The 16,341-nt window shown below is 36.7% G+C and overlaps 1 protein-coding gene across 3 annotated transcripts in view; it reads right to left on the bottom strand.

Moving 5' to 3' along the window:
- Positions 1 to 16,341, bottom strand: part of col14a1a (collagen, type XIV, alpha 1a) — a 143,583-nt gene that overhangs the window by 9,663 nt on the left and 117,579 nt on the right. For all 3 annotated transcript variants that reach the window (XM_073811637.1, XM_065261271.2, XM_065261272.2), the window contains exons 38-43: positions 15,873 to 15,917; positions 15,659 to 15,754; positions 15,489 to 15,542; positions 11,588 to 11,641; positions 4,004 to 4,057; positions 3,843 to 3,914 (exon numbers count right to left, since the gene is read on the bottom strand). In XM_073811637.1, coding sequence (XP_073667738.1) covers positions 3,843 to 3,914; positions 4,004 to 4,057; positions 11,588 to 11,641; positions 15,489 to 15,542; positions 15,659 to 15,754; positions 15,873 to 15,917 — 375 coding nt within the window. The remainder of the gene's footprint in view (positions 1 to 3,842; positions 3,915 to 4,003; positions 4,058 to 11,587; positions 11,642 to 15,488; positions 15,543 to 15,658; positions 15,755 to 15,872; positions 15,918 to 16,341) is intronic.

Raw genomic sequence — 16,341 nt, 5'->3', positions numbered from 1 at the left:
TTCAAATTCATTCAAGCCTTACTGTGCATTTACAAGTATGCACATTTCCTGACAATCGTACCCATGTTTTTGGTGTTGCAGGTGCCAAACTCCACTACACTGTGAAAATTATGTAAAATCAACATACACTCACCTAAAGGATTAATAGGAACATCTGTTCAATTTCTCATTAATCCAATTATCTAATCAACCAATCACATGGCAGTTGCTTCAATGCATTTAGGGGTGTGGTCCTGGACAAGACAATCTCATGAACTCCAAACTGAATGTCAGAATGGGAAAGAAAGGTGTTTTAAGCAATTTTGAGCATGGCATGGTTGTTGGTGCCAGACGGGCCGGTCTGAGTATTTCACAATCTGCTCAGTTACTGGGATTTTCATGCACAACCATTTCTAGGGTTTACAAAGAATGGTGTGAAAAAGGAAAAACATCCAGTATGTGGCAGTCCTGTGGGCAAAAATGCCTTGTTTTCAACTTTGACTGAAATAACCACTCGTTACAACCGAGGTATGCAACAAAGCATTTGTGAAGTTACAACATGCACAACCTTGAGGCGGATGGGCTACAACAGCAAAAGACCCCACCGGGTACCACTCATCCTCACTACAAATAGGAAAAAAAGGCTATAATTTGCACGAGCTCACAAAAATTGGACAGTTTAAGACTGGAAAAATGTTGCCTGGTCTGATGAGTTTCGATTTCTGTTAAGATGCTCAGATGGTAGAGTGATAATTTGGCGTAAACAGAATGAGAACATGGATCCATCATGCCTTGTTACCACTGTGCAGGTAGGTGGTGGTGGTGTTATGGTGTGGGGGATGTTTTCTTGGCACACTTTAGGCCCCTTAGTGCCAATTGGGCATCGTTTAAATGCCACAGCCTATCTGAGCATTGTTTCTGACCATGTCCCTCCCTTTATGACCACTTTGTGCCCTAGATGTGCATCCCACAAATCTCCATCAACTACAAGATGCTATCCTATCAATATGGGCCAACATTTCTAAAGAATGCTTTCAGCACCTTGTTGAATCAATGCCACATAGCATTAAGGCAGTTCTGATGGCAAATGGGGGTCAAAAACAGTATTAGTATGGTGTTCCTAATAATCCTTTAGGTGAGTGTATATTTACTTAACAAATTAAGTTGTGTCAACTTATCACAAGTCAAAACTTAAAATAGTAGGTTGGATTGACCTGTATGCTGCATTTTTTTACAATGTAGTTTGGTTTAAGCTACAGTACTGGACCATGTGAGTCATATATCTTTGAAAAACACGACACAAATTAAATGAAGACATGAATGACTCTTCTGAGAAAAGGTGGACTGTACCTCTGCTGCTGTAAGAGAGGTCAGCGTAAGATTAAAACAACGAGCCAAATGCATAAACCGGACACATCGCTGAGCTAATGCTTTGGAAAACAGAAGAGGATTCATGGCCAGAATGTTGTGGCTGCTAAACAATTCTGATATCATAAGACATCTGGTTAAAAATGAGATGTAACCCTGAGAAACAGTCACTGTAGGATCATGGCTACACATGTAACGTGGACATGTGGTTGTGCCAAAATGTGAGGGAATATGATCATACAAGCAATTATGGAACTGAATGTAATTTCACACATCAAATAAAAAGGAAACAGATGTTAAGTAAAGGCTCTGAGTCCTGTGACTCTACATCTATATTGAATACCACTGTAGTAGATTTTACACAGTCCTGCTCTCCCATAAACAGTGCCCACATTGATCATAAACCTGTCATCTGACTGACAATCTCTCATCCAGGTCTTGATGTGCATATTTCCAATCAGTTTCAGGGGCCACACTGCAACACAGCTTCCTGCAGATGTTCTGCGTTGACTGTGGTCAAGCATATGGTTCTGTTTAATGTCATAGTGAAGAAACGTTGAGAAAAACGCAAGATAACAGCTCTCTAACTTCACTGAAATTCAAACAGGTGTCACGCCGCAGGAAACTAATAGAGACTGACGTTACTTCAGTTTGGTAAACCCCTTATGTACCTAGAACAAACATTTCAATCAAGCGCGCTGTCTAAACAATACCTAAAGTTTCTCAAATTGTAGGTATCTCACTCTGGGTAAATTGGTGTGGGCTGAAACTGAGCCAAAACTGTGCCAGTCTCTAGGATGTAAAGCCGGACTCATTTGGAGACCTTTGCTTAAGATTGCTTTAAGTCCAGGGTATACTTTTTTCCGCATCTGGCTCGCGCGAGCACGCCTCACCGCAGCTTTCAAAGTATACTCATCGTGGCTAGGTGCATGTACGCAATACAAATTATTTCTTATTCAAATTATTACTCTACCAGCCCGTCAGAACAGCACTGATTTGGTGACATTTACAGTACATTAAAACATTTAGAATAGATGAAGAAAAGTAACAGATCCACTATTTCAAACACAGTTTAGAACAAACAACAAGACAACAAAGAACAGGAATCAAACTCAGCGTGCAGTCTCAAATTTTGGGCCGCACGCTGACGGTCTGCGCGGACGACGCGGCCCCTCCTGATGACAAAAATGAGGTAATGCGGACGGCGCGCATACGCGGATGTCCCTTGTATACCTTCGGCTTTAGTCTCCTGATCCTTGGATCATTTTTTTCACACTTAAAACAATCTCACCTTTACATCCAAAAATGCTGTGTTGTTTCGACCCATGGTTGGGTATATGGTAAAACCTAACTGTTCATTTATTTTAATCTAGAAAATTTCAAAATTTGGAAATTAAAACAACCCAGCATTTTTTGCAAGATATCAGTGTATGTGATGAAAATGTATTTGTCATCCAATACTTCCAAACTCTAAAAATGCTGGGTTATTTTCAGTGTTGGGGCTGAACCCAACCCACACTGCAAAAATGATTTTCAAGAACAAATTTTTATCTTGTTTTCAGTAAAAATATCTAAAAATTCTTCAAATTAAGATGCTTTTCTTGATGAGCAAAACGACACAGGAAAATAAGTCTAAAAATATCAAATTTAAGTGATTTTGTGCATAAAACAAGCAAAAAAATCTGCCAATGGATAAGAAAAAAAATCTAGAAAATTTTTCTTAAACACTAAATTTGCTTACCCAATTGGCAGATTTTTTTGCTTGTTTTATGCACAAAATCACTTAAATTTAATATTTTTAGACTGATTTTCTTGGGTCGTTTTGCTCATCAAGAAAAAGCATCTTAATTTAAGAATTTTTAGATATTTTTACTGAAAACAAGACAAAAATACTATGAAATATTTTTCTCTTGAAAATCATTTTTTGCAGTGTGGGTTGTAATTTAACCTATTCATGGTTATTTCAGCTCAAAATGCTGGGTTGTTTTAACCTATTGTTGGGTAAAATATCAACTTTATGAGATAATTTAACCCAACAGCTGGGTCTGTCCCCTATGCTGGTTAAAAATGTCCTAGCAATTTTTAGAGAGAATTGATACTTGAAATAAATGAAATGCGAAGTATAAAGACCTAATAATAGACAATAATCCCATTAACCAAATACATGTCCAATGACCTCATGTACTATTAGCTTTGAATATTGGTTTCCATTATGTTTTGCTTTGGTTTTAAAGTAATATAAAATAATGCTGAAGTCTGAAACTTTAAAGAGAGAACAGATTCCCAAAATTCATACATCATGTTGCTTCAGCTAAAAACTTCAACGTCCACAAAACCACATTCAATAAAACTGACCCTTACACTTTAACCACTTGCTCATGGCTCCAGAATGCCATAGAATTAATAAACACTAGCTAGCTAAAGAAACCTGATCTCACATTGATGACATGCCTGGTCTACAACTTTGTGTTTAGTTTGTTCAACATGATACTCACAGACTGTCCCTGATCACCCATTGGTCCTGGTGGTCCACTTGATCCCGGGGCCCCAGGAGCGCCAGGGCTTCCCTACATTGAGATATTGAAAACGCGATAAGTTCATGTTAAGATAAAAATCTCCAATAATGTCTAGAAAAATGATTTTATCTGGTTACTACCATTGGTCCTGGAAGGCCTTGTCGTCCTTGGGGTCCATCTTTACCTGGTAGCCCCTACAAAGAAAGAACCTCATTATCACAGAGCTTTACTTAAATTACAATTTCTGACATTAATACAGCAGTGCGTTTTCTTTTAGCGTAGAGCACAAACATTAAAAAGTTCCCACTCTTCTTCAGAAATGAATAGCAGAAAGATTGTACAGTTAATACTCTGCTAAAAGTGTGCTGTAGTACTCTGGCCGACCTTTGTGGACTGCTGACATAAACCGCCCTGAGAACATTTCAACAGCCATCAATCTCAATGTAAAAGACCAGAAACGCATATGTAGGAAAGTAACAACAGAGCAGGTGGATTTGTGTTTTATTTTTGACTGTCAGATGGTAGCAGGGATGCGCTGCTATTAACATCCTGCCAGATAATTCTGGCAAGGATTAAACACACTAAAACTAAAATCTACAGACATAGTTTATTACATCATTACATTATGAAATAACAAATCATTTTTACATCTGCTAAAGATAAGAACTGTTTAAATATAAAAGCTATAATAATAAAGCTGGGGACACTAAAGAAAAGTGCTCTTCAAAAATATTCTCCTTTTCATAGTCTAAGACTGTTCTTTAAATGTGCAATTAGGATCTTTTCACAGAAATGCAATCCAATATACATAACTGTATTATCAGGGCACTACCTTACATAATGAACTGTATTGTTTTATTACCTTAGAATGAGACGTTTTTATCTACATACTCGGCAGATACCCTTACATGCAAGTCAGCGTCATGTTTCCACAGTAGCCCTTAATGGACAAACTCTTACGTTGTCTCAGACGACCACATGTTTGTCATGTGGCAGCTACTGTACTGTAGCTTCTCTATGTGTTTCTAAATTAATCACACCATTAGATACCACTTAAAAACCCACACTTGACCTTTATGGACAGATAATGGTGAAACTACTGTATAGGCAAAACTAGCATCCATTCACATAAATAATATTAACCAAAAGATGAAGAGTTTGGGTCTAAAACACGATAAACGCCTTTTTTTAATAGTTACCACCAAAATCAGTATTGTATCTGGTCAGTATTAAACAATAAATTCTTAATTTTACGCAAAATCCAATATCCGCCATGTTGTTTTGTGATCTTGTCTTCTTTTTCCCCAAAACGCACAAACGGCGGTCCTCCTTCTCTGCAGAATGCAATAAATCCGCTTAACCAATCACAGCGCACCATTCCAGGCACTGTAAACAACAATGGTGGCACGGAATACACACGGAATACTAGTTTTTCTCATCTACTTTGTACTTCGTGATCAACATACAAACAAAAACTAAATAATACTTTGATGGCACTGATAAACCTGTGGTGCTTTTCTGTGACAGGGAAGAAACGTAAGCCATCAACATCAAATAATTTACGTGAGAGGCATTCGGGAGACGGAAAAATGTTGACTGTTGCTTGTTCTCCCGACAGCATCAAGCTTCTGTCATGCTAACACAATGACCACGGGGATCTTTTGAAAAACTTTTCATTATTTTACTCAAAGTCAATGAAAATCGAGCAGGACCAAAACATTTTACAGCTGATCGCTGTCGAAAATGTTCAGCAATGACATCCCAAGGATGACAGCAGCAATGACAGTGTTCTTAATATGACAAAGTAAGTGTTTTGATAAATGACATTAATGTTTAATCAGTGTAAATGAATAAAATATGGCAAAGATGAATGCATATTTATATATTGATTCAATAGATTTATAGCATTTTGAAAAAAAAACTTGTCATGGATTTATTTCATTTGGCGGAAAAAATATCAGTTTTTATAATAAATCTTTGAAAAACAAATTATGGATTTGAATGTTTTATGTTATTAGAACCTAAAGATGCTATGTGAAATTTTGTAATAGAAAATAGTGGTTTTCATCCTGTCACTTTCTTGGTATAGAATACACGTTTTTACCGAAATTAGTCAAAATGGCTGCAAATTAATGCAAACCACTAATACATTTCTTAAAAAGTGTTAGCATGTGAAATTTTGAGATGCACTGAATAAACCTCAGTAAAAATACAGCCTGAACAACAATTACTTACTGTCAAATCCGTCTGCTCAAATTTTAAAATACAGCTCTGGTTGCTTCCTTTTAGCTACCAATCCAACTAAGTCTTAAGTGATCCTGCATTGAACATGCCTCATGCTCGAAATATCAAGCTTTATTGGAAAATTATGTAACATATCAAAAGCCTTAAGTACAGCGTTCTTCAAGAGCTTAAACCCTTAAAATCTTTCAATGCAAGCAGCATATGTGATCTCAGATGACTTTGAGTTCACAGCAGTCTCTTTTGAGATGAAGACGAACCTCCCTTATGAAGTGGTCATGGAGGGATCATGCTATAAACACCTCTTTGCTTGTAAAAGTTGTTTCAAAAGGTCACTTGTTGAGCTTAAGAGGCCAAACACACTATTATTCATATTATTCAAAATTTGTTTGACCAGCCAGAACACACACACACACACACACACACAATTTCATTTTAAATTAGGCTATTGAAATTTCATCTCTTGGCCAGGTGATTGTTCACGCTTCTTACCACTGTACGAAGGTCTCTTCAAAGTATGTTTTTGTTGTTGAAAAACTGTAATAATTTCTTCAGCACCTGATTGGAAGCCATTTACAGATTAGATAACCCATTTGTTAACCTTGGAAGTGTTAAAATATTCTTTAACAAATGTTCTTCTTAACCATTACCAAAAAGTTCAAAGCCAAACATCTGCTTTCTTTGTTAGGCTGTCATTTTGAGTTATTTTATGTGGAACCTCAGTAGATTTATTCACCTCAAAAAAGCTGCAGTGAGGTCTAAATACTATTATTTGTACTCTTTTTTTCAGTCGAAATTGACAGATTTACTCAAAAAATTTCACTCCGTCTGCTCGTTGCTAAATAGAGCCGCTCTCTTTTGCTAAGACATTAACATTTAATTACACCAAGCAGCTATGGGAAATGTAATCCAACAGTCACCTTGTGCATATTTTTTATTGCAGTTCACACGATGAGATTTACATTTTCTTTTCTGTCTAATGGTGTTTAATAAGCATAGACTACAGGTACAAATACTATATACTATATGCAAATCCATTATGGACGTATTGTAGAATTAGTTCACCCAAAAAGGTTCCCTTTCATGAACATGCTGCCTAATAAAGTCTAATAAAGAAAGAAAATCTTACAGATATAAAACAACATGAGGATGAGTCAATGATGTTTTTACTATTGTTTTTAAAAATAAAAACTATATAAGCGGTGAAAGGTCTTGACCCAGAGAAAGCAATTATACTTCAAATCTGGTGTGCAAACTCACTGCAACATTACTATCTACTGTAAAATCTGTGAATCATACATATTAAATGTTAAAATAATATTAAAATGTTAAATGAGTCTTGAGAATTGAGATTTAATTTGGTTTGGAGATAAGGTCTAAAATCAATAGAGAAAACCAACACATTGAGTAGTTATTATTACAGTCTAGCACGACATATGTGAACAGCTCAATAGATCAACGTGCTGCTATTGACTAATACTCCTGTAATTGAATCTGTTTAGTCAGATGTTTGTAGATACGAAAAAAGCATAAGTTCTGTTTGATGAGCTGCATACGGGGATTAAGTGATTAAGTGATGGTTTTATGTTGTTTAAACTATTTTATCAGGTTATATTTGTCATTGCAGACTGAAGTTGTGTTGTTTTCAAAGTCTATGTACTTTAAGGTGCATTGTGTAACTTTTAGAAGAATATCTTGACAAAACTGCAGTATTATACATAACTATATTAGTACTGCTGTAAAGAGACCTTACACTATGAACTGTATTGTTTTTATTACTTTAGAATGAGCTGTTTTTATCTACATACACCGCAGGTCTCATTATATGCATGTCACCCTCATGTTTCTACAGTAGCCCTAAACTGACAAACTGTTCTCCAGAGTGCGTTTCATCCCTACAGTACGTTGTCTCAGACGATGACATGTTTGTCCTGTGGCGGCTACCATGTGCGTTTTGAAATTGAGGGGTGAGTTATTGATTGCAATTCGCAATTTCACCACTAGATACCGCCAGGGCCGCATTAATGCATGGGCTTACCTGGGCTTAAGCCCAGGGCCTCGGGCTGGAAAGGGCCCCGAGATGCCGGAAAAAAATAACAACCGCATTTTATAAAAAGTTGATACCCTTTAAAATGATGCTTAATCGCTTTGCTTTGAATGTCCGTGCGTGAATGCAGTTCCTGCGCAAGAAAATCTCTCACTTACTGCAGGCTACCCTGCAATCATTAGTGAGCTTTTTAAAATTTCTGTCTGAAATATCCATTATTGCATTTCTGATGAACAAAGACGAAACTGAGGACGCGTTTTTATCTTAATATGAAAGACAACGTGTAAACATTCATTAAATAATTCCTCGTAACATTTTAAAGCCAAGATGTACAGAACAGCACACAAAAATATTACACAAAACATTTTTGATAACTTAATCTAATAAATAACAAATTAGATTCTGCCTCGGAAGCCACGGCTAAGTTCAGCGATCTTATTTCATTTTGAGATTTAGCGTGGCAAGAAAATAAAAGACGAGAAATTACATATAATTTGTTACTGTAAATTATAAAAAAACAAGCTTTATATACAATTCATTAAACGGTTCATTTATAACAAGAAAACACTGAAATTAATAATTTCATAGACACTATATATGCTTTATTATTTTGCACAGAAATATCTGATTGCTTACTTTCACTTTGATCATCTCTGTATTCACTTGAAACATCTGATGTTTCTTATAACATTTGTTTCAGGAATCTCTTTTCAATCATTTGAAAGTTAACACCGACCATATTATTAAATCACAAGAGAGACAATTGTGTCAGATTCGGTAGAGATATTCGGTGTCATCACCGAAAAAAAAAACGGCTTACCTGTTTTGTACCTCAACTTTTGACAAGTTAAGCAACCTTTTTAAATACATTTTAAAACTTATACTTGTCGAAAAAATCAGTTTTTTGATGTTTAGTTTGATGAACGCCTAAATATGATCACGCAGAACACCTAGCGCGTTCGGCTAAATTGAATGTGACAGCATGCAACAGCGTCACACCGACACAACGGAAAGCAATCCAAAACGTAGAGAACTTAAATTAGATCATAATTTACCTTTATAATTAATAAAAAATAAAAACAAAATGAAGTCAGAATCAATAAACATGGGTGCAAAATGCCTAAATGCGCAGGGGAATAAAACACAAGCCACAAATAGTTTAATCAGATAACACTAAATAATCTATAAATTAAATAAAAACAAAGAAATATTAAAATAAATTTTAAAATAACGAAAGTATAGAATTGCCTGTTTTGTCTTTTAAAATGCAGAAACAAAGAGACTTTGCAATGGTTTCTGGATATGGACGTGTAGCCCTGTCACGGGATTTAGGCAATTAACAGACTTTAAAAATATTTATTGAAAAAAATATTATTTACTTAGTATTATCATAATAGGCTGTATATTTTTTTATATTGGGAGAAAGCTGTTATATGTGAAATCAGATAATGTGCACTCTTATACAGCCAAAATTAAATGATCCTCATTTTATAACACATCTGTGACGATTCGACTGTGCAGTAGTCGAATCAGGCTTCTCCTGTCAAAGCATCGAATCTTAGACTATTCGGGTCACCTCTAGCTAGGACTATGTGCATATGTTATGCAGTGATATTTGTGTATATTGTGAGCATTCTGATATGGTTTTAATATTTTGTTATTGCATTTATTCCAGCAAAATAAAAGCCTGACAACTTGCACTTAGTGCCCTGCTAAAAAACAGCATACCAGCAAGACCAGCATATGTTGTGTTTTGGTGCTGGTTTGCTAGTGAACACCAGCTAAACCAGCATTAGCACCAGCATTAGCACCAGCTAAACAAGGACCAAACCAGCGTAAGCACCAGCTATACCAGCACCAAACCAGCATTAGCACCAGCATCCCATGCTGGTCATACCAGCAAGACTGGCATATGTTGTGTTTTGGTGCTGGTAAGCTGGTGACCACCAGCTAAACCAGCATAGACCAGCATAATTCTCATGCTGGTTTGATGCTGTTTTTTTCAGCAGGGTTATTATAAAGATTGTGTGAATGTAGGCTGTAATTCTGGTGGATGAAGGGCCCCACAAAAGGGTAAAGCCCAGGGGCCCCTTACAGTGTTAATGCGGCCCTGGATACCGCCAAAATGTATACACACCACCTTTAAATGGACACTTCATACATTTGCATTAAGCTTTGTATAGTTAGAACCCCAGTCATGTTTTTGAATGGTCGTGCATCATTTCCTCAGTTGCCGCTGAGACAGGAGAAATACAGATTTTAGTGTTGCACTTCCTTCTTTCAATGATGTAAAAATCATCATTTTGTATCATTGAAAGAAGGAAGTGCAATATCTATGTTGAGGGGGTGAGACTACAAACACCCCTTTTCTCGATAAAGTAGGCACCAAATTCAAAATGTATGTTATATTTTAACTACAAATATGACACACTTTCATTAAAGATTAATGTTTCTACGGGTGAAATGCTCCTTTAAAGGATTCATACTTTTAGTACTTAAAGGATTAGTCCATTTTCTTAAAAACAAATACAGATAATTTACTCACCACCATGTCATCCAAAATGTTGATGAAAAGAAATTAAGTTTTTTGAGGAAAACATTCCAAGATTTTTCTCATGGACTTTAATGGCCCCCAACACTTTAATGCAGTTTAAAATTGCTGTTTCAAAGGACACTTAATGATCCCAAACGAGGCATAAGGGTCTTATGTAGTGAAATGATTGTCGTTTTTGGCAAGAAAAAAATATATCCACTTTTAAACCACAACTTCTCGTCTTCCTCTGGTCATGTGACATGCCAGCGCGACCTCATGTAATACGTCATCACGACAGAGGTCACGAATGAAGTATGCAAAACTATGCCCCAGTGTTTATAAGTGTGGAGAAAGAGGAACATTCTGACGTTGTTGTATGTGGAATGATACTATTTAATGTCTTTGTGTCAGTTTATTGTTTAAAAGGGTCCGCAAATGTGTGTTTCATATATGTAACACGTGAACTTTCCACGGCATTACGCAATTACGAGGTCGCGCTGGCGCTTCACAGGACCGGAGGAAGACAAGAAGTTGTGAGGTTTAAAGTGCATATTTTTTATTTTTCTTGCCAAAAATGACAATTGTTTCGCTAGATAAGACCCTTATGCCTCATTTGGGAACGTTTATAGACCCCTTTGAACTGCAATTTTAAACTGTATTAAAACTGTTAAGTGTTGGGGTCCATTAAAATGAGAAAAATCCTGGAATGTTTTCTTCAAAAAACATAATTCCATCCCGACTGAACAAAGTAAGACATCAACATTTTGGATGACATGGTGATGAGTAAATTATCTGGATTTTTTTTTTTTAGAAAATTGCCTAATCCTTTAATGTTTCTCCCGAGGTATACATTTACTGTAAAATATTCAAGTCAAAATTAGTTTTATATCAAAAGATGCTTACTCTTTGTCCTGGAGGTCCATCTCTGCCAGGTCCTCCACTTGCACCTGGTACACCCTAAAAGAAAACCAAACATCTTAATCATTGACAGAAATACAGTAGATATTAACAAATGTGTGAGGTATGTGTAACACATGGTTAAACATGGCCAGCACATAACTTTTACCAGCTACAGTTTTAACATTACCTATAAACTTAAACCTCTGAGCTACAGCATTGTAATTCATGTAGGTTCTAATGTCGACAGAAAGAAGACCATAAAATGTGGCAAGCATGGACTAGTGGTTAAGGATTTGGGCTGGTAACCAGAAGGCTGCAGATTAAAGGCCCACAGTGGACGGCTACCAACATTGTCACATTGCATTCCCCAATAATTATATTAAGCTTGGTAAGCTGCTTCGAGTGGTGTTATCTATTGAAGAACAAAAAATGCTTTCCTCATCTATATGATATGATATTTTAATTTCATAGCTTTAGCTATAATATTACATAGTGTGACGCTATAAAATATAGTGGCAAGACGTCTATGCTAAATCACTAGAACTAGATGAGCTCAGCTTAACATTACTCTATCTGTCAGCACCACACACATACACGTGCACTATTGCAAAGGCTGAAATGGACTTTGCTTTATCATAAGTGGGCTCGTAATTCTCACATTGCAACAGTGGGGGAGAGCACTCATAACAGTGTTATATACAATGCTTTCATCTCTAGCGACAGACGATATGGAGAACTGGCAATCGGCAAGTTGGCAACCTGTGAAAATAATTCACAGACTGACAGGATAGATTATCAATGAGTGGAAAAACAAGAGCAGTCCTGCTGCACTGTGGCCATCCACACAGCACGACAAAGAGCACATCGCGGCCAATATAACAATATTCAATGTCCTACATTGACCCGCTGTGTAATATGAATAAATCTGATTTCACATAAGGGAGAATATCTATCTCAAACTGTGATGTCTATATCGGAGAAAAGCTGAGGATGGGTTTATGTGTGTGTGCACTTCGACCAATGGAAGCTGGTCAAAAAATCCAGGATGTTCTTTGTTCTCACCCTGGAGAACTTTAAGGGGGTTTTGTTAGAGTGCCTTTAGATCAAACAGCCATTCTTCAACAAATGGAGCTGTCAGTGTGAATGTTTCAGAAGCATTAGGACGACATTTTCAGCAGGCATCTAAAACCCAGCGGTTGGTTGTCGCAGAAAATGAAGAATTTTAACACGTTTCTGATTAAGCCTTTGGAAGCATAGGAGTGTAGATCTGCTATGAATTTTTGTTGCATAAAATTGTGATTTGAATTAAGGTATGTTAAAGTCTGTGTAAAGTCATTTCAGAAAATTCATATACATATTTTCGACATTTTTGTGCTCCGGATTATTTGGGCTGGGCTAAAACTGTGGCTCGATGAAGCACTGGAGCCACTGAGCATTACCTGGGTGGCCCTAACACAATCGCGAGCATCCATTCAAATTGTAGCAGTATTTGAAAGTTAACACTTTCCCCACAATTGACGAGTTAACTCGTCATTTTGACTTGTCACTCATCAATCGTTAATTGACGAGTTAACTTGTCAATTAAGAGTTAACTCGTCAATTAAGAGAAAACGCTTCCCTGCCAATGACGAGTTTTTCCGGCAATCTGTATTACAGCTATTATCCACCAGGTAGTGCTCTTACCCAACTTATAAAACTCGGAAGTATTCCCTTAGGGCAAACAGTTCAAACTCCGTGTATTTTTTGATGATCTGGTTGAGGGTCTGTTCTTTTATTTGATATATTGTATGTTTATATATTTAAATAAGAACATTTTCTGGAAGACATTAAACTTTTGTGAAAATCCTAAAAAATGCTGCCGCTGGCTGGGGAAAGCTGTCCCAGCATTTGAGAGCAAATTTTTTGCTTTTTTTAATTATTCAAATTTAGTTTGGTGGTTAATATCACATTTTTCTTTTAAAGGATTAGTCCATTTTCTTTAAAAAAAAATCAAGATAAGTTACTCACCACCATGTCTTCCAAAATGTTTCTTTGTTTGTTCAGTCGAGAGGAAATTATGTTTTTTGAGGAAAACATTCCAGGATTTTTCTCATTTTAATGGACTTTAATGGACACCAACACGTAACACTTTACTCAACACTTAACAGTTTTTTTCAACAGAGTTTCAAAAGACATTTGAAAGATGATTTCAAACGAGGCATAACGGTCTTTTAAATGGACCCCAACACTTAACACTTAACTCAACACTTAACAGTTTTTTAAAACGGAGTTTCAAAGGACTCTAAACAATCCTAACCTAGGCATAAGGGTCTTATCTAGCCAAACGATTGTCATTTTTGACAAGAAAAATTAAAAATATGCACTTTTAAACCACAACTTCTCATCTATCTCCGGTCCTGTGATGCGCCAGCGCGACCTCACGCAATACATCATCACGTCAAGAGGTCACAGATGATGTATGCGAAACAACGCCCCAGTGTTTACAAGTGTGGAGAAAGAGGGCCGTTCCGACGTTGTTGTATGTCAACTGATACTAATAAATGTCTTTGTGTCAGTTTATTGTATAAAATGGTCTGCAAATGTGCGTTTCATATATGTAACGCGTGACCTTTCTACGTCACTACACAATAACGTGAGGTCGCGCTGGCTCGTCACACAGCCGGAGGAAGAAGAGAAGTTGTGGTTTAAAAGTGCATATTTTTAATTTTTCTTGTCAAAAATGACAATCGTTTGGCTAGATAAGACCCTTATGCCTCGTTTGGGATTGTTTAGAGTCCTTTGAAACTCTGTTTTAAAAAACTGTTAAGTGTTGAGTTAAGTGTTAAGTGTTGGGGTCCATTTAAAGTCCATTAAATGAGAAAAATCCTGGAATGTTTTCCTCAAAAAACATAATTTCTTCACGACTGAACAAAGAAAGACATGAACATTTTGGATGACACGGTGGTGAGTAAATTATCTGGATTTTTTTTAATAAAATTGACTAATCCTTTAATATCTTTACATGGACTTAAAAGCTGTTTTTTAATGCAGAGCTTGATTAATGATCCTCATACTATGATCTTATCAAACGTATGATATTTTGAACTGATGTCAAGATACATCAGATTGTATAGTGCTACTACTCAAATTTTAAAGGTCACGTTATTTCTGATCCCAGTTTCAAACTTTAGTTAGTGTGTAATGTTGCTGTTAGAGCATAACAATACCTGCAAAATGCTAATGCTTAAAGTGCACTGCCAGGCGATATATTTTCTTTAACAGAATTCCCCTTTCAAAGCCTACAGGGAACGGCCGGTTTGCTATACAGATAAGTAAATTGTGTGAAAAATACTGTGTTTTTTACACGTGAAACATGAACACGTTATATTACACACTGTAAACACAATCAAAGCTTCAAAAACACAGACCTTTAACTAACAAATATGGTAGCCAGCTCTCGAACACCCAAACGTCTTTTCTGATCGTCATATTCGGAATAGTTTCACTGTAAATGGCCCTTTAGTTGTAGCACTTTTCCCATTAGACTTGCGTGCAAACAGGTAAGTTTTCAAGCTGAGTTTGAGAAGGTTCAAGTAATTCATAAAGTCACTAGTTCATTGTATTAGGCGTTCAGCTGAAGAGCATTATCTGTGTTTGCTTATTCACTTCTGACAGGTGTTTCCTGCCCGTCTGTCTTTCAAAATAAAATGAAAAAGATAAGCTACACAAACACACACGGCTTATCGTTCATCACAAATAATCACATGCGCATGCAGACAGACACGACACACACTCGGCAGCATAAGCACAGACATGACGCTGTGATAATTATAACTATATGTCGGAGGATGTAAGGTTAGCTAATGAGAGAGTGTGTGGGTGCTATGAAGCTGAGAAAATGGGCGGCTGATGTATTTTTACTTACCTGAGGACCTGGCAGACCAGTCTCACCTTTCTCTCCTTTCTCTCCTGGAGCTCCCTGATGAGAAAGAAATTGAAAGAGAAAAATAGAACAAAAGAGAAACGAAGATATGAATAAAATATTGTTAGTAACAATCAGGGACTAGCAGAGAAAAAGGACTGTGTTAAGCTTACCACTGGCCCCTGAATGGACATTCCATTTGGCCCCTGAGGACCTGGAGGCCCCTGTGGTCCCGGAGGTCCGATCTCACCCGAAGCCCCTTGAGGTCCCTTGAACATAAAGACTCAATTAAATCAGATTTAAAAGTCTCAAATAAATGTATCACCATTAAAGTTTCATTGCCGAATTTAATTTCCTTAATGTAAGTACATAACATTTTAGGCCTACCACCAGCCGAGCTGCTGAAACAAAGTGTAAAAGCCCTGCAGGGTCCTTCTCCATCAATGATGCAATAATCAAAGAAGCAAAAGACACTTGTCACATTCTAGCTTGTGACAAAACCCCTTAGAGGCCAATATGTGGACTTAGTTCTCATAAAAATTTTGGAGCATGAAATGAAATTATATCCCAGGGGCGTAGCCAGCATCTTAAAAGGGAGGGGAATGGGGACATGGCTGTCAGTTGGCCAAACAAATACAGAGTGTATACAGTATATGTATGTGTGTATAAATAATATATAACCGTAATATGTATATATAACGGTTAAATAATATACAAGTATATATTGTATACGTGGAAATACAGTATATACATTTGTAATAATTTCAACTGTCGCACCTTAAAAAATGTATGAAAAGCCAACACATTCCCACTCCCCAAGGTGTCAAAATCTGAAGCATGTTCAAACGCTTTCAGA

This window comes from Paramisgurnus dabryanus, chromosome 13, assembly GCF_030506205.2.
Source record: "Paramisgurnus dabryanus chromosome 13, PD_genome_1.1, whole genome shotgun sequence".
In the NCBI taxonomy this organism is placed as follows: Eukaryota; Metazoa; Chordata; class Actinopteri; order Cypriniformes; family Cobitidae; genus Paramisgurnus; species Paramisgurnus dabryanus.
This window is presented reverse-complemented; position numbering and strand designations above follow the sequence as displayed.